Source organism: Maniola hyperantus, chromosome 9, assembly GCF_902806685.2.
Source record: "Maniola hyperantus chromosome 9, iAphHyp1.2, whole genome shotgun sequence".
Lineage (NCBI taxonomy): Eukaryota > Metazoa > Arthropoda > Insecta > Lepidoptera > Nymphalidae > Maniola > Maniola hyperantus.
Genome location: NC_048544.1, coordinates 4714245 through 4737384, shown reverse-complemented (window position 1 = coordinate 4737384; position 23140 = coordinate 4714245). Strand labels below are relative to the sequence as shown.

The 23140-nt window shown below is 36.7% G+C and overlaps 2 protein-coding genes across 2 annotated transcripts; both read right to left on the bottom strand.

The window, feature by feature from the left end:
* Positions 1 to 61: 61 nt before the first annotated feature.
* LOC117984896 (uncharacterized) lies at positions 62 to 12658 on the bottom strand. The gene is made up of 6 exons (XM_034971558.2): positions 11352 to 12658; positions 10675 to 10780; positions 7230 to 7405; positions 6983 to 7095; positions 6122 to 6277; positions 62 to 5266 (listed from the first exon to the last, which is right to left on the bottom strand). The coding sequence occupies exons 1-6, from the start codon at positions 12470 to 12472 to the stop codon at positions 4428 to 4430; spliced, it is 2511 nt and encodes an 836-aa protein (XP_034827449.1). The 5' UTR covers positions 12473 to 12658; the 3' UTR covers positions 62 to 4427.
* A 5706-nt stretch (positions 12659 to 18364) lies between these two features.
* Positions 18365 to 23140, bottom strand: LOC117985635 (uncharacterized). The gene is made up of 4 exons (XM_034972411.2): positions 22804 to 23140; positions 21912 to 22030; positions 21529 to 21610; positions 18365 to 20605 (listed from the first exon to the last, which is right to left on the bottom strand). Exons 1-4 carry the CDS (start codon positions 23012 to 23014, stop codon positions 19992 to 19994), a joined length of 1026 nt encoding a protein of 341 aa, XP_034828302.1. The 5' UTR covers positions 23015 to 23140; the 3' UTR covers positions 18365 to 19991.

Here is a 23140-nt window from a genome sequence, read left to right as displayed (position 1 = left end):
AAATGTTTTGAAGTTATGTTAGAACCACACTTTATAACCACTACGAAATAAAACAAGTGTATTAAAGTTTAATTTTATGATTTATTTACTTTGTAAGTATAGGTACACATTATTTTAATTAATATGCATATTTGAACACAAGAATAGTCTTTAGATGAACTTCAGTGAGAAAATACATTAAAAAAACCTAATTAACCATTACATATTACAACCAAAAAACTATTATAAAATAGTGTGTAGTGTAAAAACTACTACCAAACTACTAATGAACGTAAAAATGTTATATTGTAACTACCAATTACATTTTGAGTAAAAAATACTTCGGCGTTATTTATCAATCTTGACTATGAACCTGCTTTGAAAACGTTCTTTAAATTTACGTGGTTAACAGATAAACTTATGAATATTTTTTCTTTAGACAAAAGTTATAAAAGCTCAAATTATACTCAAAAAGTTAAAGAAAAACATATCCTTAGCGTATTTCGATATCGTGACTAATTTTAACTATTGGCCTCACTAAGAAATGGCAAGCAGTACGAAGTTGTTACCTATATAAAGAAAACAAATAATTACTGTAATTAAAATTATCGCCTAGACTTTTAAATTATCTAAAAAATATAAGTTATACTAGATTCGGGTAAATCACATGCGTCGTCGGCGTGGTTAGGTAAACTTTGTTGAAATATAATTGAATAAACAAAAACAAAATGTAACTAAAATTAGCTGCTGAAGTATAGCTAGAAGTGAATGTTGTTGAACAAATAACATACCTAATATTTTAGAATTGGACTATGTATGGACAGGGCTGTATTTAACGGCCTAAGCAGACGAGGGACGTTGTCGCGTACTACTACACGCCACCTGCGCCAGTCAGTCGGCAATTGCGATGCAGTTGTGTCAACTACATCCTAACTGCAATTTAGCATCCATCTATTTAGACCCTAACTAAAAAATATTGTTAAGACTAAACTAGTTTAAAAAATAAACATCCATAATCATCTAGCATATAATATTATACAATATAACTTTTTCATAATATTTTCAACTAAACATGTATAATTTATACTGTTGTTGTAGCTTATTAGACGTAAAAAAATATTTTCCTAAATAATAATTAATATAGGTACATGTAACTACTAAGTAAATGAAATAATAATAAAAAAACATTTTATTCTAAATAAATAACGCCAGTTATGAAACTACGTTTCAACCACGACGCAATTAGATTCGGTAAAGATGAATCCTGATTATATCACAATATAACATGATATATACGTTCACGTTGTTATATATCATGTGTTATAAAACAACATCTTTGAACAGTATATCATTATTCATTATAATTTACAGTGTAAAGTCTAATCCATTTGTGTTTAGTTTGTACAATTCCATATAATATTTGGTAGTCACATAGATACCATAAGATGACAAATCTACCTGCGACCTATGATGACCTATGATTTATCATGGTACCTATTCGATTATGCACAAATCTCTAACCATGCATTTACAGATTCGCCCTCGCGTTAGACTGGCCACCACCGTGATTAAGTAATTGACAGTGAATCACTCGCGCATAGTATCGCGACTGTGCGGTGAATGTGCGAGTGCCAGACCAGACCAGACCAGAAGCGACTGTGTGAACAGTAGCCTGAGTTTGATTTTACATCTCATGAATGTTGATAGAATTGGAGCGAACCACCTTAGCGTTAAAGTAAAATGGATCTTAAGAGACTTGTTTTAAAGCTCAAGTTCGTCATCTACAGCCAGCGCTCGAAACGTTACGATAGTACTACATTTTTGAGTTTAAATTAAAGACCTTTAGGTTCATTTTACTCTGACAATAGGGCCGATTTTCTTGTACACAATCTCTAAACTAAACTAAATGAACAGGTCTAAATCTAGTGCTATCCTTTTCCGCAAGCAACATTATGAATGGGATAGCTATAGATTTAGACGCGCCATTTTAGTTTAGTTTAGAGATTGTGTATAAGGGAATTAGCCACACTGGCACCGATTCTAAGCACAACCTAATTTTAGAGTATTCGCACCCTCTTATATTGTAATATGAAAAGGACAGAAGCAGTTTGACATTTCTAAATATAATTTTTAGATGGCAAAACCCGTGATTTTAGCACGCACAGGCGAACCTACAAATTTAAATTTGTATTGTGCACTACAATTTAGAGTCTTTAAATGTGAAAGTCATGTTCCGTTCCTTTTTTAGCATTGTTAAAAAGAAAAGGATGCAGATACTCTAAATTTAGTTTAGAGTAAGACAAAGGAATCGGTGCCATTCTTGTGATTCGACGGTCGAATTCTATCATACGTTGGTGAGATGTAAAATCTCGCCATTAAACTCACAGATGTCTCGCGTATCGTCTCACCCCTCATGCGAATATGTAAATGCTCCTTAAACTAAACTGAATTGACAAATATAAAAGTAATGTTCTTTTTTTTTATTCAAAAAACACTTAAATTAAAAAGGATTAAAGGCTTCTAAGAGACCAGCCAATTTAGTATATATAGAGTTGTGTACTACCGAATTAGTATAAAATATATGTAGTTTTGTTTATTTTATTTATTTTGTTTATTTATTATTTATTTCCTAGTACAGGTTTTCATAGTCTCGCATATTCATTATTCAATGAAGGTTTTTTTAAAATTCGTTCCGTTATTATTAAGTAAACGTCATAATACTTATTGCCTTCCTTTATTATGCAACTAGCTTATCCTCGCGACTTCGTCCGCGTGGACTACATAAATTTCAAACCCCGATTTCGAAAAATCTTTTCTTAGTGGATACCTACTTGTTACAAAGAACACACTCTCCAAATTTTATGTCTCTAGGACCAGCGGTTTAGGCTGTGCGTTGATATATAAGTCAGTCAGTCAGTCAGTCAGGACTTTGAATTTTATATATACAGATAAAGTAGTTAAGTTTGTCGAAACTTAAAAAAATACTAATATTATGTTTAGTTTTTGAGGTAGATTTAGGCTATAATAGTTTTTAGGCAGGAAAAATTACAATATCGGATAGAAAGAGATTTCGTCTCTGCCACTCATACTTGTAAGGTTTTGTCGGTCTCAACGACAGAGACAACGCTCTATGAAACGGTTATCTCTTTCTAAAAATCAAGAGGTGATTATATTTCCTGCCGGGTACAGTAAACCGATCGCACATCTATCAGCACGCGCAATTATCTCTATCTCTCTCATGCATCGCGTCTAAAAAGAAGCTCGAGCTTCTTTACTCGGACTTTTGTCTTGACTTTTGTGAAACCAAATAGAACTTATGAGTTTTGTGTAATGGGGATCTACACTGCCAATTTATCCCGACAGGAGGCGCATAAGCGAACCGACCACAGAGGTAGTATATCATCTGTGGAACCGGCTATACTGAGCTGTTAAACGCCATAATTTGAAATGTACGAGCTTCCTGATATTATATATTTTTAAATAATTCACGAAACGTATACCTATTGTATCGCTAACAACAATTCTTAGCAAAGTTATCATACAAACTAATTTTAATTTGACATTGGCCGGACCCTCTGAAATTAGTTTTGCTTGTGGATACCCATTGGCCTGTTCCCATTATATTAGATAAATAAATAATTCGCTAAACGCTACCTAGAAATGCGACACGTACGGCGCATGCTAATAGATGTGCCGATAAATCGCCCACTGCGCAGGTCCAAGATCAGAGTTCTTTTAAACTGACGCCTACTGTACCTACAGGTACATTTTCTATTTCATGGTTCTTTTAAAACATTTTTTAAACCATGATAAGTAGTATTGATACTGTTATTCTTCACTTCATGTCTCAGTATTGTAAAGTTATTAGTTAATATATTATGTATCTATGTCTTTTTGTAAACCAACGGTTTTATTCATATTAAAAGTAAAAATAGATCATTCATTGGAAAAAATATCAATATTTCTTCATAACCAATAGTTATTCGAGCTTTTTTTGTAAGGTGATACTAGCTTGAATGCGAACAACATTGAGTTTCGAGACTAGTTTACATAAAACCTAAACGAACAAATTATACACATTTGTAATATAATTTGATTAAAAAAAAATCATTATTTCGTTATTGAGATAACAGCAATTTATAAAATAACCAAAAAGTTATATTTAGTAGCATAAGTATGATATTTATTATCTGTAAACAAAAACATTACTTGATAGCTACTGGTTTTTAGTAAATAAGTATGTAATGTCAGTTAAAGTAATGTGTAGGTACTTTTAATAAATTAAATATTTAGGAATCTGTCGTCACTGGTTTGTAGAAAAAGCAAATAAGCAATTTTTTATGAATAAAAAGATGGCTTAGTCGCCCTTTCTACAAACCAATGTTTGTAGAAAAAATCATAATCATAAATAATAGGCATAATTATTTAGAAAAAACATACCATATTCTTTAAATTTTGGGTATTTTACTGCTACTCGCACCTGAGTCGTCATTATCTTTTTTAGGTCTTTTAATAGCGACATTTCTCAGAATTATTGGTTTCTTTTTTTGGGGCAACACAGTTTTTGGAGAGTCTAACATAGGTTTAAGTAGAGATTTACCAATAGTTTTGCTTTTTGAAGTTTCCGTTTCGGGTTTGGGCAAAATTTTCAAATATTTAGGCACATTACCTTTGCAACCTATTGGTACTAGAGGTGGGACGTTCATTTTGACAGTATTAGATGTACCGGTTATTTGAGTCTTGAGCCCATTATTTTCTGCGCTTGTTTTGGACGATATACTTTTGACTAAAACCGGTTTTTCTTTATCGAACGAAACGAGTTTCGTGATGACCGGTAAATTGTTAAGTATCACAGGTTTATCGGTATCGTTTGAACTTGTGTTCTTGTTAACGTTTTCGCCGGGTTTAATATTAACAACTTTAGTGCACGCTTTATCACTTTTACAATTTGATATCGATTTATGATCTGCTCTTTTATTTGTATTCTTTTTAAGGTTTGTATTGGGTTTTGATTTTTTTACTTCTTTTACACTGATAACGCCTTGCTTATCTTTGACTAGCATGAAGGCGTCGCATTTAGTGATGCATCTTTTCTTGACTCCGTAGCCATTGTACGCTATCATACTGGTCCCTATGAGGAAAGACAACTTGGTGTCATGGCACTCCGCGAGTAAAACGTTCACGTTGCTGCCAGAATTATTCTCTATGGTGGGATCGGCGCCGTGTCGAATCAGAATCTCTATGGTCCTTTTAAAGTTTTCCGGTACTTTAGTTTTGTCGCCACGATCTGGAATAGAAATTTTGTATCTATATAGGTAACTAGCATATTCCCACGACTTCGTCCGGGGGGACTACACAAATTTGGAACCCCTATTTCACCCCCTTAGGGGTTGAATTTTTAAAAATCCTTTCTTAGCGGATACCTACGTCATAATAGCTATCTGCATGCAAAATTTCAGCCCGATCCGTCCAGTGGTTTGAGCTGTGCGTTGATAGATCAGTCAGTCAGTCAGTCAGTCACCTTTTCCTTTTATATATAGGTAATGTATAGCACATAACTGAGTAGGCTCCTGCGGTAGTGGAGCGGTGCGGGAGGGTGACAGTTATTACAAGGTGACGAATCACTGAGCTCTCGCGTCACGTCATCACACCCCTACCCTATCGCAGGAGTCGCAGGAACCTACTTATGCGTCATACCTGTAGTTTGATCATGGATATCTGAATCGTAAATTACGCAAATTGCAACATGCGCAGCTCATAGATGCAAGTTACAGTGCCAAATATCATTAAAATCGGTCTTAAAAAGCTAGTAGACAGACAGACAGACATACATACTTCCGTATTTATATTAACGTGGATATAGTAAAGTAATATAGTAATTGTATTATAGATGGTATGGAATTGAAGTGCAAGCCTATCTTGCTATAAACAAATACAGAAACCGGCAAAAAATATTGAACAGTACGCGTCAGAAAGTAATATACCTTTAGAACGAGATTAGGCTTTGTAGAGCGTTTTCTCTGTCACTCATACCTATGTGACGTTTTGTCGGTCTCAACGACAGAGACAACGCTCTACGAAACCGCTATCCCTTTCTTCGATGCACAATATTTTCTGCAACGTACTTTAAATAATTACTCACTGGCAGCCTCGGTACAAGCGGCGCCCGTGGCGAGGAAGAGCGCGGTGTTCCCACAGGTGGGCATGGCCATGTTGACGGTGCCGGGCGCCGCACTCGCCATCAGCTCCACCGCCGACGCGTTGCCCACCTTACTGGCCAGCATGAGTGGTGTGTAACCTGTGACACACATTTTTCACACGATTTAGGCTAGCTGTCCACTGGTGCAGAGAAGAGCGGAGTGGAGCTGGGCAAATATTAATTAATAATCATCATCATCGTGTGCCTTCTTCGAAAGGAAGTTTGGAGTCATCATGCGAAAAGCTTCTCTATTTAAAGCCGCCTCTTTTAACTTTGGGTAACTAAGCCCTGTCCACCCCCTTATATCGTCCAACCATTTGAGTCTTTGGCGACCTGTTTGCCTTCAATTCTTCCTTCCAAAACTAATCTTGGAAATGAGAATTAGGCTCCTCTTTGTAAATGTCCAAAGAAAGCGAGCTTCCTTCGCATGATAGTTATTATAATGATATTAATTAATAGAATTGCATAAAACTCCCGCTCCGCTTCAGTGGACAAAGATTTGCAAAATTAAAATCGATGGTACCTACCTACTGAATTTTCGTTAAATACATTTAATACAGTTTTTCTTTTTTTAATTCGCTCACGCATTATTAACGCGAGCTAAGCCGCTAAAGAGTGTGCGAGCGAGAACACTCGCTCGCTACATTTTAGAAAGAGAAAAACATCGAGATAAATTAATGTAGCAAACGATTATAACTATAAGTGTGCAAATTTAAAAATCACTATGTGACAAATCACAGAAAAAAAAACACCACATGTAAACGATTTAAAAGTAACAATAATGCCCAACACCAGAATACATACCCTGATTATCGCACATCGCAATGAGTTGCGTGAGTAAATAGCTGACGAGCCTATTGTTCGGTTTATTCTCTAATTCAGGCTTCCATAGATCATCGTTCTCTTTTAAAATTTCTCTGAAACAATAGTGATTTAATGAATCAAATGTGACCTTTCAGTGACCTCCAGTTTTACATACCTACCTATCCTATCTGCATTCTACAGGAGCTGCGGGCCCGCTACCGCTCCGTGAGTTCTTAGCCTTACTTACCTCGCATTGTTCCTGCAATGTGTGAGTATGGCATCGACGTGCTTGGCGCATATCTCCGAGGCCAGATGTAGAGGGGTCCTGGATTCATCGTCTCTGACCATAACGTCTGCGCCCATAGCTAACAGTAACTCCGTACATTCCGGAAAGTTTTGTAATATCGACATTTGTAATGGTGTCTGAAAAATAAATTACCCACACTTAGAATTTTTTCACATTTGGCGCATTTTAGCGCTAATTAGGTTGAACAAAATCTTTAACGCGCTTAACATTCCGTCAGGGAGCCTTTCAAATCCAAGAAAATCATTAAGTACCGACCCATTAGCTAATGCCCGGCATACCCGGCCTTTTAAAACGACTCACGAGCTGCTTAGCGGTGCCCCTTCACGTAAGTGCCTACTAAGTTTATACTTAATCCGAAAAACGATACGTGAATGCGTGTACGGGAGATGTGTGTTATAGGCTTGACCGTAAAAATAGGAAGACCTTCCTCCGAGCGGGCATAAAGTGTTTTCTCATGAATTCTCATGCTTCTTTTTTCCTGCTTCCCTGGTAAATCCCTGTTAAAGGTATACTTAAGGTGTTTCACGAGGTAATCGACGACCAGGCGAGTACAAGAATGACGTAACTATTTGATCCATTCTAATATTATAAATGCGAAAGTGTGTGTGTGTGTCTAGTCTGTCTGCTAGCTTTTCACGGCCCATCCGTTTAACCAATTTTGATGAAATTTGGCTTAGTAATTAATTAATTTAATTTAGATAGCTTCCATTCCGAGGAAGGACATAGGCTACTTTTGATCCCGGAAAATCAAAGAGTTCCCACGGGATTTTCAAAGACCTAAATACACGTGGACGAAGTCGCGGTCATCATCTAGAGTTGCCGTTAACGCATAGAAACGAACATACAAACTTTTTACTTTTACATAAATAAGATTCGGCATTACTACCCACTTGTAATTCGAGGTAAAGATGAGTGCCAAGAAATTTCGCCAATAAATTACGTACGACGTTATCTAAACTTACATATTGAATAATCAGATATCATTGTCAAATATTATTTTAGTTTATCAACACATTAAATAATATTCATTCATTGATAAGTGATACAAAGTAAATAAAAGATGTCATAAACAAGAAGGGAATGCCGAACCAGTGGTAAATTATTTTGACGATTCAAAAGCACATGTAAGTTTTTTTGAATAAGTATAAAAATATATTCTATTCTAAATATATTCTTTAATAAAAGCTGTGATAGCCCAGAGGACGTCCGCCTTATAATCGGAGGTCGGGGGTTCGATCCCGGGCACGAACCTCTAACTTTTCGGAGTTATGTGCGTTTTAAGTAATTAAATATTACCTGCTTTAACGGTGAAGGAAAACATCGTGAGGAAACCTGCATGCCTGAGAGTTCTCCATAATGTTTTCAAAGGTGTGTGAAGTGTACCAATCCGCACATGGCCAGCGTGGTAGACTATGACCAAAACCCTTCTCACTATGAGAGGAGACCCGTGCTCTGTAGTGAGCCGGCGATGGGTTGATCATGATGATCATGATATTTTATTCTAGATGAGCTTTAGAGTGGCTCCGATTTTGAGTGGACTTAGGACTCGTTCAGGAGCCAGCGCGTCGCAGGTCGTCGTGAATAGATGATTTGATAGACCCAGCCGCGAAAATTCAAATTTTAGTTAGTTTTTCGAAAATAGTAGACTAATCATACGTCAAAAGCTTATGGTAATGACTTTTGCGCGCATACCATTTATGCATCTACATGTTTTTCCATAAAACTTTGAACTAAAATTTGAATTTTCGCGGCTGGGTCTATCAAATCACCTTAAAAAGAGGCGGCTTAGTATTATACCTACTATTTACATTGTAACTATTAGTGATGTTATTTTGGACATTCGCGGATTTGGACATGCGAATGCAAATATCTGCTGCCAACATTCGCGAATGCGAATATTCAGTTTTTGTTTAAATTTGGCGCCATTTGTCTATGGCTTGGTGACCTTGGCGGCAGTCAAGGCAAATGATTACGAGGTTAAGTTACTTTTTATTACATTAAAAACATAAGAAATTAATGTATTTTGTTTTATTCACCAACTATTACATCAATATATATATATCTATAATCTATATATATATATATATATATATATATATATGTTCGCAAAAAATTCGCAGTAATTTCGCGGAATGCGAATATGTATGCAAAAATATGCGAATATCCGCGAATGCGAATATTCGTTACATCACTGGTAGCTATGGCTTACATTTTTTATTATTGTTCAGATACAAGTTAGCCCATGACTGCTATGTCACCTGATGGTAAGTGATGATGGCAGCTTTTATTACGTACATAGAGGTACATATTTGAGATTTTGCATGTGCATACATGATCTATAACATACAAACCCACGAAGAAGCGCCTTTTCTAGGCTGCATCTTAGGCTGCATCATCACTTGCCAGCAAGTCTGATTGCAGTCAAGCGTTAGTCTACCTACACATACAATATATATATTTCGAGCGAAACTGGGAGATATTAGCAAGACAGCTAATATTTTCTTCAATAATCGAAAAGTTTTTATTGATAGCTATTCCGCAAATTTTGTAAATAATGTTAGTCAATTTCTACAGAACGTGTCATGTGTGTAACAGTGAAACTCGAGAGCCAATATAAGAATGCTTTGTATCAGGGATATTCCCTTTCGGATGGTGCAATATTGCATTACATTTTATCTGTGTAACTATAGCAGGCACCTATATGACTTCATTTGCGTTGAATGTAAATTAGTTATTACTATACCGAAAATGTATCTGTTTGTTGGTTTATTGGTTTGTCCTTCAATCACGCCGCAACGGAACAACGGATCAGTGTGATTTTTGACATGACCTCGAGAGTGACATAGGCTACTTTTTATCTCGGAAAATCAAAGCATTCGTGATTTAAAAAAAAAATCCACGCAAAGGAAGTCGCGGGCATCAGCTAACAAGTTTATAATTTATTAGATGATGCCCGCGACTTCGTGAATTTAGGTTTTTATAAATCCCATTAAAACTCTAATTTTCCTGAAAAAAAAATTAACCTATGTCCCCAGCTTACAAGTTATCGTAGATACCAAATTTCGTCAAAATCAGTTAAATGGATGGACCATGAAAAGTTAGTGGATGGAAAGACACTTTCTCATCCATACTAATATTATAAATGCGAAAGTGTGTCTGTCTGTCTACTAGCTTTTCACGCCTCAACCGTTCAACCGATTTTGACGAAATTTGGTACAGGGATAGCTTGCATCCCGGGGAAGGACATAGGCTACTTTTTATACCGGAAAATTGAAAAGGAACTCTTTGGAAAACCCAGGACTTTTAAAAACCTAAATCCACGCGGACGAAGTCGCGGGCATCATCTAGTTTATAATATTAGTATGGATAAATAAAAGCAACTTACCAAGTTCCCAGCCTGGATGTCGACGGACTCTTGCCTTGTCTTCAACATGCTACACTGTCTTTTTAGCAATTCCACGTCGTTGTTAAGAACGGCCAAATGTATTGGTCTGCAAACATTATTACACATTATACTGGCATCCCACGGTGCGTGATTATTACGACTTATAAGTTCCGGAAAATTGCTATTGCGCTGGAACCATGTCTCATTAACAACGAAATGACGTCATTTTGACGCCAGCCGAAATAAAAATATACTCAGCTCGAAACTTCAGTCTAGTGCTGACGTCACTAAAATGGCGGCCACGCGCATGAGCAGTTTGCGGGACTTAGACGATTATTCAAACTCAAACTCAAATTATTTATTAAGAATTGGTATTAGTATGGTATTGGTATTAGAATTTATTGAAAACTTCTGCTGTCCCAAATCCCGATTTTTTTCTGTCAATACAATGAAATGAATCTTACATGAAACTGAGTCCATCTGCATCAAAAAAAATTAGTCAATTTCATTGACTTTTACGTACAACTCACGCTTGACGAAAAAATTTACTATACCAAAAAGACCTAAAGGTTTCTGAGACTCTCTGATGTTTCTCTATATCTTCTATAGTTTTGGATCACCCCATACTAACTGTTAAAAAAAAACTGTACACTTTATGTAAAGACAAATGTACTTACAAATTATCATCCTCATCACGTTGTAGGCAGAACTTCCAATCTAAATAAGCTTGGTGTAACAAGAGCTTTTTCTGATCCTTTGGTGATAAATCCTTCAAAATATTTGGCATTGCTATATGAAACAAGTCAGGATTTCCCCTTACCATCACTGTTGATCCATCGACCATAACAATTGGTGACATTTCACCTTGATAATCATGTTCGTTATTTTCTGTATGATCATCTATATAATTAATTAATGATTTAGCCCTCCTTGCTATATCAGTTAAACTAAAATTACTGTCTATTGATAAATTACCTACACTGCCTATGTCTGAAATATTACTATCTTCGTCAACTATGTCTTTTAACTCAGGAAATGAATGGTGGTCAGTTTCTCGCTTTACACAACTGTCACTTATATTGTAACTTGTCTCTCTATCGTTGATTTCAAGTTTTATATCTACGCCACTTTGATCACTAATAGGCACAGTTTCTAAGATGGATTCCTCAATTTCAACTTTAATATCTTTAGTTTTTTTTAGGTCATCTGGATGTATAATAATCCTTTTTGGAACAGAATCTAGTAGTGGCTTCTGCACTACATATGACCTGAATTTGTTACGTCTGTGATGTTTAATTTTTTGTCGCTGTTTCTCTTTAAGTAAATCTGTGAATGAGGATTCGTACGTCTGTGTATGGACTGTAGAAAATTCCTTTTGCTCAAGTGCACCGAGACATAGTAAAGAGAATATGCCTTTAACTTTCAACTCTAGGTTTATAACGCAGCACAGGGACGAAAACACTTGATCGTAACTATCTTGTCCAATCAATTTAACCACTGCATCCGATGTTAATTCAACGACGGAACTATCACGACCGGTGTAAGAGGCGATCGTTCGACTACTATTCTTCGCAAGATTCAATCTGTTGATAATAAGCAGGTTAGGGTATTTCCCCTTGAAAAAGTCACCATCTTTCACGTTGTAAACTATATCCTCCTTTATCAAACTTCCCGAAGCACCGGGAAAACAACGAAACATACCATATTTCGAATTCGGGCCCAGTTTTAATGACTCTTTTTTTATAACGAACGGAAGTTTGTGTATTCTTGTCTTGCTGTTTATTTGCGCATCTGACATTTTGTATTATCACGTGTAAATTCAGTTTTTTTAAGTTTATTTCATAATAAACTGTAACATCAATTTTATAATACAAAAATCATTTATATTATTATGCACTTTAATCACCATTCGTGCGACATGCACATATTGTTGCAAAACAAAACAAAATCCTAATAAATCTGGGGTAACCCCCTGCAAATTGCAATTTCTATGGACAAGAACCACAGATCACTATATACTAGTCTAGAGCACATAAAAGGTCTAGAGACAAGAACACAAGCCAGAGCCAGAGCATAGCATGAGGAATAGAGCATAGAGTAAAAGATCATTTTGTATTGGTACACCACATGCTTGCGACAAACAATATACATATCGCGGCAGGAAATATTGTAACTACATCAAAAGAGATAGCGGTTTCGTAGAGCGTTGTTTGTTATTGAGACCGACAAAACGTTACATAGGTATGAGTTGTAACTTGTATTTGTATTTATTTATTCTATGACTAAAACTTATAAAAGCGTTTACGAAAGTCAGATCATCATCGTCATGATCAACTCAACCCATTGCCAACTCACTGCAGAGCACGGGTCTCCTCACAGATTGAGAAGGGTTTGGCCATAGTCTACCACGCTGGCCATGTGCGGATTAGTAGACTTCACACACCTTTGAGAACATTATGGAGAACTCTCAGGTATGCAGGTTTCCTCACGATATTTTTCTTTACCATTAAAACTTCTTAAAACGCACATAACTCCAAAAAGTTAGAAGTGAGTGCCCGGGATCAAACCCCCGACCTCCAATGAGAAGGCAGACGTCCTAACCACAAGGCTATAAACCACAGCTCCGAAAGTCAGATCGGTATGTAATAATAAAATAAGTCAAAATATGTCCTAGGATCTAGATAATACTAGTCATTATTGATTAAAACGGCATAAAAAGTAAAAAGTTACCCGAACACCTTGGGTGAGTGACAGAGACAACGCTCTACAAAGACGAAATCTCTTTCTAAATAACGATGTACAATATTTCCTACCGGCTACTGATCAGCAAGCATCGGGAGACACCACAGAGTAGGTACGTTTTATGGAAGTGCCTTACTCTTGTGGCAAACAACATACCGCAAGCATCAGCAAACAACACAGAGTACTTTTTGTACATACCTAATGTTTGGCTTGCAGCCAATCGTATCGGAAGACAAGCGTTGGATTACGGAAAATCCGTCCACACGCATGCCAGTGCTTTTTGTTTGCCACAAGTATAGGGTGCTTCCACTATGTACATAGTATTTGGCTTGAGTCTTATCAATGACAAGCACTCCCAAGCGTTGTCAAGAATCATACGCAAACACCCGTCCAACACGCTTGTCAGTGCTTGTTGTTACAAGCATGTGAAGCCGCCATAAACATTTTCGATTAAGCTTTGTTTTCCTTTATTAACTAGCTTTACGGCTCTGGATTCTAGAATGATTTTGGACCACAGATGAAACATCAGATGAGTATATTCATAGAGTAACGTTAGAGTAGTGTTACTAACAGGAATTTCATTTCCGTATTTTTCATAAGATTCTGGCATTATACTTGATTATACTCTTTCATAGATTAATATGTATACCTGAAATCTTTATTCGGTTGATAAGAATTGACCAATTTCAATAAATTTTCGTATTTACGTTCAACGTTTAATACACTGGGATTACGGTATTATTTTATGATAAAGCACATAGAATTTTAAATATAAATATTAAGTTATAAGTTAAATTAAGTAAAAGCGTGCATCTTTGCGCTTGGGCAATTTTCAACACATGCCGCTTTAGTTAATAATATGTAATAAAACAAAATTTGATAAAAATTATTCTTTATTAATTATACTTATTTTAATTACAAGGTTTTAAGGGTAGAGATCAAAATTCACATGTATTAGGTATTGCTTTTTGTAGACTTAGGGCCATCTAGTGAAGTATACCAGTTTTTTTGATTAAACGCTTTATTTAATAAAATGTAAATAGCGGGTACGTACTTTTATCTACTTATGATTAATACGATGATTTTGAATTATCGACATTCCAACCCAGTTGCATGAGTCGACGACACTCAAAATCATCGTATTAATCATAGTTCGTACAGTGTGACAAGGCTCTCTTGGTACTTGAATGACATTGACAGGAAGCGCTGTTGGAGAACAAAAGCTGAATATTCAAACAAGAACTAAGGGGACACTTGACGGCAACGTTAGTTCCGATCTGCGCCACGCGCCAAGTTAGCCTTGTCGCACTGTACCCACTATTTATATTATTTGTCATTTATCTTTTGGGCTTCCGAGACGGTCAAGCACGTAGATTTTTGCTTGAGCCAAGCATTTTGACAGTTTACAATGTTTGAGTCGAGCAATTTATTTGCTTGACGGTGCTTGATGCAATTTTATATTTTTGCTTCATGCGACGTTCGGACAGTGTTCGAAATATGAAAAAAGTGCTGTTTTTTTGATCAAGCAGCTTGACCGTCTCGGAAGCCCTGAACTATTGAATATAGTACAGGTAAAATTGGTATAGGTACTGAAGCCAAAACACGGAGGCCGCGCGCCGTGATTGAGAGCGCCTGAGCTAAGGCCTGAGCCACGAAGTAGACGTGGTTTTATTTCCAATGCCTACCGCTATCCCTCTTCGACTGCCGAGCGAGAGTAAAAAAGGTCGAACACCACTGCTGCGGCCCGATCTCTCGCTCTAATTTGTTTGTCGAAGTGGGATAGCATTAGCAATTTGAATCAAAGCGTAAGTTCAACAAAAAGCAATGATATAACTACCTAATTATTTCAAAATAATACTAATCATACTATAAATACTGAAAAGTTCTTTACATAAACATTAGGAAAAGAAAGCTAAACACATGACTAAGAATGGATATTCTAAGGAATCATAATAATATTCAAAAAATCTGTTTTTAAATAAAATCATACATTTTTCGATAATATTATGAGGGCTCTTTGTACTTTGCAATATTTTACAAATCCCCCGTTTAAATCAATATAAAGAAATTGGTACCTAAATCCTAATCGATTATTACAAAGCTAAAAAATCAAAATTCGAACTTTGTTTCTCAACATAACTTCGCTTACATTATTCTTCCAACAATTACAAATTTAACACTACTGGAATAATTGAAAAAACACAAATATCACAAATAAGTAAACAAAATATTGCAGAATCAATTCTTTGCACAAAAACATTCTGATGTAATATTTGAAACCTATACTTATAACGTGGCGGAAATATCTACGAACCTCGCTGGAATGCGCTTCCCCGCAACTCGCCCGTTTTCGTCTATCCAGTACCGGTGCCGACGCAAGCGCGTTGTTGCTTGACGTCACTAAGTCAGGTTCGCAGACATTTCGGTCGGCTTATACCTACTTTTACTTCTATATATATGTGGTGCTAATTCGGTACACAATCTAATCCGGCATTTGACAACTAGTCAAATCAGTAACTTTTTCTCAAACGTCAAAACGAGCGCTTAGTATGCGAGCTTCTATGAAATACTGGCATGTGACGTCACAATCATTTGACGATACTGAGAAATAATTTATGAGATCTTAATAATATAGTGGTGTCCTTTTTCGTTTGAAGCATTATGAAAGGGTTAGCAAATTTTAATTTTGATTTTAAAGATTGCGTACCTACGACCAGACCACATAACACTAGTGTAAACTTTTTGTAACGAATTTCAGGGGACTTACCATTTTCTTTCGGCGTCTTTCGTTAGTGTCGACAGTCGATTGTATAGGTAACGGTAAACCACCCAAACTCAAATAATATATACGTTAGCACAGTTACAGGTAGACAAGGTTCGTTCCGCAAAAATGTTTAAATAAATAGCGACTATTTCGACAACACAATAAAGTGCAACATAGCTCGCACAGCTCTACCGCGTAAGCCGCTGTGCGATTGCGGTAGAATGACAGCTACAATGTCCCGATCGCAATCACCTCTCATTGGTTGACGCTCGCTCACTATTGGCATATTGGCTACAATGCATTGTTGCAACAATAGCACAAATTCAGTCAATCACAACAATTGAGATTGTAATAATGATTGATGCAGGTTTTACGAAATCGCCCTGCTGCGCGATTGCGGGAGGACGACAGCTACAATGTCACGATCGCAATCATCTCTGATTGGTTAACGCTCGCTCACTATTGGCTACAATGCATTGTTGCAATAATAGCACAAATTCAGTCAATCACAACAATTGAGATTGTAATAATGATTGATACAGGTTTTACGAAATCGCTATACGCTCATCTCGTACATAGTCATACCTCTCTCTCTCTCTTATGAGATCGAAGGGAATCAGTGGCCCTACCGCGGTTGTTTGACAGCTACAATGACACGATCGCAATCATCTCTGATTGGTTAATGCTCGCTCACTATTGGCCACAATACATTGTTGCAACAAGAATCGCACAAATTCAGCCAATCAGAACAATTGAAATTGTAATAATGATTGATGCAGGTTTTAGACAATCGCTGTACAGGTGCCGACGGCATCTCGTACCGCCCTTGTACTTGGCCCTTGTATACATTTTGGATCACGTGACCAAGTGAGCTGAATAGCTGTGACGTGCCTAGTGGTTAAGACATTAGGCTTCCTTTTCGGGGTGTCGAGAGTTCGATTCCCGGGAATGCACCCATAACTTTTTGAAGATACGTGCATTTTAATACAACGGCGAAGGAAAACATCGTGAGGAAACCTGCATGGCTGGGGGTTCTTCATAATGTTCTCAAAGGTGTGTTAAGTCTGCCAATCCGCACTTGGTCAGCAGCGTGGTGGATGGTCAAACTCTCATTCTGAGAGGATACCCGTGCTCAGTAGTGAGCCGGCGATGGATTGAAAATGATGACGACCAAGTGAGCCCGGCCTCGTTTGCGAAGTTCGTTGTAAATAGTTTACACTGTATACACTTAATATGGCTGCCATTAAAATACATAATACACTAACATGTTATTAGAAACTTATAACAAAGTAAAGAAAATAATATGCATATTCTTGTCTAAAGGTATGATTCCGAACCACGCTGCACGGCAATGTTCCGCTACATTGTTACCGCGACATTGCTGCCTAGCTCGGAATGTAATCTCATTTAAGCTTATAGAGATTGTATGGGGACCAGTAGTGCCGCGACAGCACTGTGACAGCTGGTGACAGCACTGTTGCGGCAGCACTGCTGCGTGCAGGGTGGTTCGGAATCATACCTTAATCGTAGCTATCGAAATTTTGGAATCTAAGGGTACGTAAAACTTGTTCCAGAGATCAGACAATGTCAGAATGGGTTCAAAAGGTGGTTGCATAACTTTGTGTTTTATTAATAAAATCCATACTATAATATTATAAATGCGAAAGTGTGTCTGTCTGTCTATCTGCTAGCCTTTCACGGCCTATCCGTTCAACCGATTTTGACGAAATATGGTGCAGCGAAAGCTTGCATTCCAGCGAAGGACATTGGCTACTTTTATCCCAGAAAATCAAAGAGTTCTCATGGGATTTTTAAAACCAAATTCCACGTGGGACGAAGTCGGAAGACCTCAGTTGCAGGTCCCGTCGTGGCAAGTGAGTCGAAATATCGGCAGTTAAAATCGTCTAATTAATCGTGGTACCTATGTACCCGTTTTATACAATACACATGTCGTTAAACCACGAAATAAACTTAAAATCAATGGACACGTAGTCAGGTAATCGATATCTGGTTTAGTTTTAGACCTAGAATAACAAATAATAGAATATTAGGCGTAATACGTATAATTATGTACTGAAATAACGCGAAAGAAGTGCGAAACCTTAAGTTCAAATTTTAGCAAATTTCACCAAAATAAATTATGCATATTATTCTCCAATAAAGAAATGTATATTACATATAATATGTAAAAAGAAAATTCCCTACCATAGACAATATTCTACTCGTACATGAGTTGCCATTATAAAAAAATACGTATATATGTACAGCAAAATAGCTTCAGTGTGGACTAAACCAAACACATAATGTTGCGTTTACACTCACGGCAAACGTTCGGCAACAACATATGTGTAAAAAGGCATTAAATACCTTGGTCTTGGGCAAGAGTCAATACAAAGGCACTTAATACCTTCCAACATTAGTGCACTTGCCGAGCACCGCCCAGTAAAAGATGTCATCGGGCGACAGTGGCCATGAGTGTGAACGTACCATAATAGTTACAGTGCCCGGCAAACAACTTGAGTATTGACCCGATTGGCTGGCGAATGGCGGGTGCACGCGATTGGTTGATCATTCGGCGAGAGTGCACGTGATTGGTTGATACGTCGACTTTCGTTTGCTGGATTCGCCAACTTTCTCCTACTACGCTGCTTTATGCCCAAGTTGTTTGGCGGGCACTATAGTTAATACTAAACTATATTTTTATTTTTTCTAGATTGTTTGTGTTCCACTTACTAAAAATACAGATGAGAATATGCTGTCTAAGCAAAATCTAGTAAAAAATATATCTGAAACGCTGTGCTTATATTTCTGATAAAACTAAATATACAAATTCTACAGACATCTAAGGCACTAGGTTCCTACTTGCTAAAAATCATAATTAGTAATCTTACTATTACCTATAGCTCCGTTCCAAAAGTGTTAAAACGGTGACAATACGGTGGGTTACCAATTGAAGGTATGCTACAGTCTTTTTATTACTTTATAATTAAAATTGGTCTTAAATTTTTATATTTTACTATGTTTAAAATAGCCCTGTGTACATAGTCGTTTTAACTAACAAAGGATAAAGGGCGAAGTTGCATTTAAACTTGCATTTACTCTTTTTTAGGGTTCCGTACCTCAAAAGGAAAAACGGAACCCTTATAGAATCACTTTGTTGTCTGTCTGTCTGTCAAGAAACCTACAAGGTACTTCCCCTTGACCTAGAATTATGAAATATGGCACGAAGGTAGGTCTTATAGCAGACATTAGGGGAAAATCTGAAAACCATGAATTTGTGGTTACATCACACAAAAAAAATTAAATTGTGGCCATGAACTAATAATTAGTATTTTCAAAATAATTATATCAAAGGAATAACTATATCAAGTGGGGTATCATATGAAAGAGCTTCACCTGTGCATTCTAAAACAGATTTTTATTTATTTTTAAGTATCATAGTTTTTGAAATGTCGTGCAAAATGTCGATAAAATAGGACTTTTGTACGGAACCCTCGTTGCGCGAGCCTGACTCGCACTTGGCCGGTTTTTTGTATTAAAGTTACTTAAAAATATCTATACTTAGTAAAAATTAAAATTCAAGTCCAATTCATATTAAAAGTTTTCATCAGTCTATAAAATATCTACGAATATGGTAGATTTGTTTTCAATACAAAAGTAGATTATAGTTAAGTAGAAAAATATACATCTTACTCTAATACTAAAGGTGGGTAGATTTTCTATTTTTTTTAAGTTAAAAATTAGTCGAGTTGTAAAAATAACCTCTTCCAATAGGAAATAAAATAGAATTGATAAAAAAGCTTATTAAGAATTAGGAAGCATCTTCATTTATAACTAAATTTGAGTCTGAAGATTCATTTAAGTCTTTGCTATCACAGTTGGATGAGTCACCATCTTGAGAATCGGATGTTCCATTTTCGAATTGATTATCTATTGTTTCCGCAGTGTTACCATTAGTCATAATTGTTGACAGGTTACGCAGATAATTTTCCATATTTGCGGCTAGAGCCGTCATAATTTGACTTTCGATACTTTTAATATTATTGGAATCTAAATTATTTTGTTCAGTCGCAACAGCTTGTTGTGTGTCAGATTTAAGCAGGTTAGCTAAAATAGGGTTCGCGCGTAACATCTCATCAGTGTTGCCAGTTTCATCTTTGGGATGAGTTCGTTTGTGTAGGATGAAAACGTCTGGGTCTTTGAAACATCTCGTACACTGTGTGCACTTAAATGTCACTGTTTCTCTATGTGTTTCATTATTATGGCTCGAAGGTACTTCATAATTGCTAGTTTGTGTAAGGTTTTTGATATTTTGATGGGAGTTTTGTGCGAGAATTTGTTCTAATTGTGTAAATGTATGAGATAATGGTGGGGATGTGGACGTTTCTGTTTCTCCTGCAGCTTGCGACGGTGATGATGGGGTCTCTAGAGGGCAAACAATGTCATATTTGAGCATTTATGCTTTATCATAGATATAATGCACATTTTGGGAGAATCCACACCAATATTATAGTTGCGAGAACGTGCAAGTATAATAGCTTTTAACAGCCCATCCATTAGTCTGGTTTTGATGAAATTTGGTACAGATATAGCTTGCATCCCGGAGCCCGACATAGGCTGTTTTGTCGCAGAAAATCAACACTCCCACAGGATTCTAAAGCCCCATTTGTTTAACTGATTTTGACATTTGGTACAGAGATAGCTTGCATCCTGGGGATGAACACAGGCCACTTTTTTCAAGAATGAATGATAATCAAGGAATTACTATGGGACTTTTATGGGTGAGAGACTATCAATGTATGAGTTGAAAGTAAAAATAAATTTTACTTTACACTTAATGATGTACAAGCTTATGCCCACCACTTCGTCCGCATGGACTACCAAATTTAAATCCCAATTTTACCCCCTTAAGGAATTTTCAAAACATCTTTCTTAGCAGAAGTCTACGTCATAGCGGTTATCTGCATTCCAAATTTCAGCCCAATCAGTCTAGTAGTTTGAGCTGTGCGTTGATAGATCAGTCAGTCAGTCAGTCACCTTTTCCTTTTATATATTTAGACTAGCTTATGCTCGCGACTTCGTCCGCGTGTACTATACAAATTTCAAACCCCTATTTCACCCCCTTAGGGGTTGAATTTTCAAAAATCCTTTCTTAGCGGATGCCTACATCATAATAGCCATCTGCATGCCAAATTTTAGCCCGATCCGTCCAGTAGTTTGAGCTGTGCGTTGATAGATCAGTCAGTCAGTCAGTCAGTCAGTCAGTCAGTCACCTTTTCCTTTTATATATTTAGATAGAAGATAGAAGAAGAAGAAGAAGATTTAGATGTAGAGATGGGTTAGCTTACCAGGGCCAAGTGCAGTTATGCCAGCTGCCTGCATTGCTAGCATAGTCTGAACATATATAGCTTGTGCCATCTGTTGGTGCATCTATAAAGGTAATAAAATTTTATAATTTAATATTATTGTAAGATTACTCAGTTAGTAAAAATGGTCAAGTGACAGTCAGACTTGCACACAAAGGATTCTGTACCTTTGTAATGAAATAACACTTTTAATTTTTTTCATATTTCATGGTGGCGTTTTTGAAATATTTACTATTTACTATTTGCTGTTATAGCTGCAATAGTCGAAATATACATTCTGTGAAAATTTCATCTCTTTTTCTTTGTACCTAAAAATCATCTTTAATAGAAAATTAAAGTTAAAAAAATTTATACAGTTTACATACCCTGGCGTCCATCATAGCGGGTGGTGGTGTCCAAGAACTTCTTCCCATGTGCGGCCCGGGAGAGTCGGCAGGTAAGTTCTGTGAAGGTATTGCATCTTTTCTCAAGGTCCTCCATTGTCCTATAGATGTAAACAATAAAATTATTATACAGTACGCGGCCGAAAGTAATGTACATCTGTCTTTAGAATGACATTTCGGCTTTGTAGAGTGTTGTCTCTGTCACTCATACCTATATTACGTTTTGTCCGTCTCAACGACAGGGACAACGCTCTACGAATCTGCTATCTCCCTTCTAAAGGTTGATGTACATTGCTTTCAGCTGCATACTGTACATACACAAATATTGTAAATAAACTGTGATAGCCTAGGTGTTAAGACATCCGCTTCCTATTCGGAAGGTCGGGGGGTTACACACACTTTTAACTTTTCGGAGTTATGTGTGTTTTAAGCAATATATACCTTGCTTTAAAGGTGAAGAAAAACATCATGAGGATACCTGCATATCTGAGAGTTTTTCATAATGTTCTCAAACGTGTGTGAGTGCCAACCCACTTGGCCAGTGTGGTGAACTATGGCCAAACTATTTTTAATGCTGAGAGGAAAACTGTGCTCAGTAGTGAGCCGGATTGCCAGCCGGGTTACTCTTGATGAAATGGTTACTGGTTACTGGTGCTACGGCAAACCCACTCTCAAATAAACATACCAAATAATAATAAACAGCCTTATTTTGTGATTTGTATTCTAAAAACTACAGATGCACAGACAGCCATAACTGCTACTGATAATAACTGTGAACGAATATTACGGACCAGTGTTATTTAACAACCGCAAAAAAAATTACACGAGTTAACATTTAACACCAACTTAAGCGTGTTCTTTTTGTTTTGTTTACCTTTATTTTTTTGCCCGCTAGTCATAGTATAATCATCCGGTGTAAAATGTAAGCTACACACTTTCGAATACTTCGTGTAAGGCTTCCCTCTCTTTAATATATCATTCCAAAGTCTTGCAAGCTCCTCGTCCCTTGGGAACTGATGAAATGATACATTTTTTGCCTTCCCCGCCATCGATGTACAGCGAGGTACAGTGCAGTAATACGGCATTTTGTGTTTAATGCTATTCACCACAAAAAACACTTATATTTCACATAACTTTATCATATTAATTAGGATTATCACAAAAATTACTGTATGTAAATTACAAAAATAAACACCAAGCGAACGCCGACA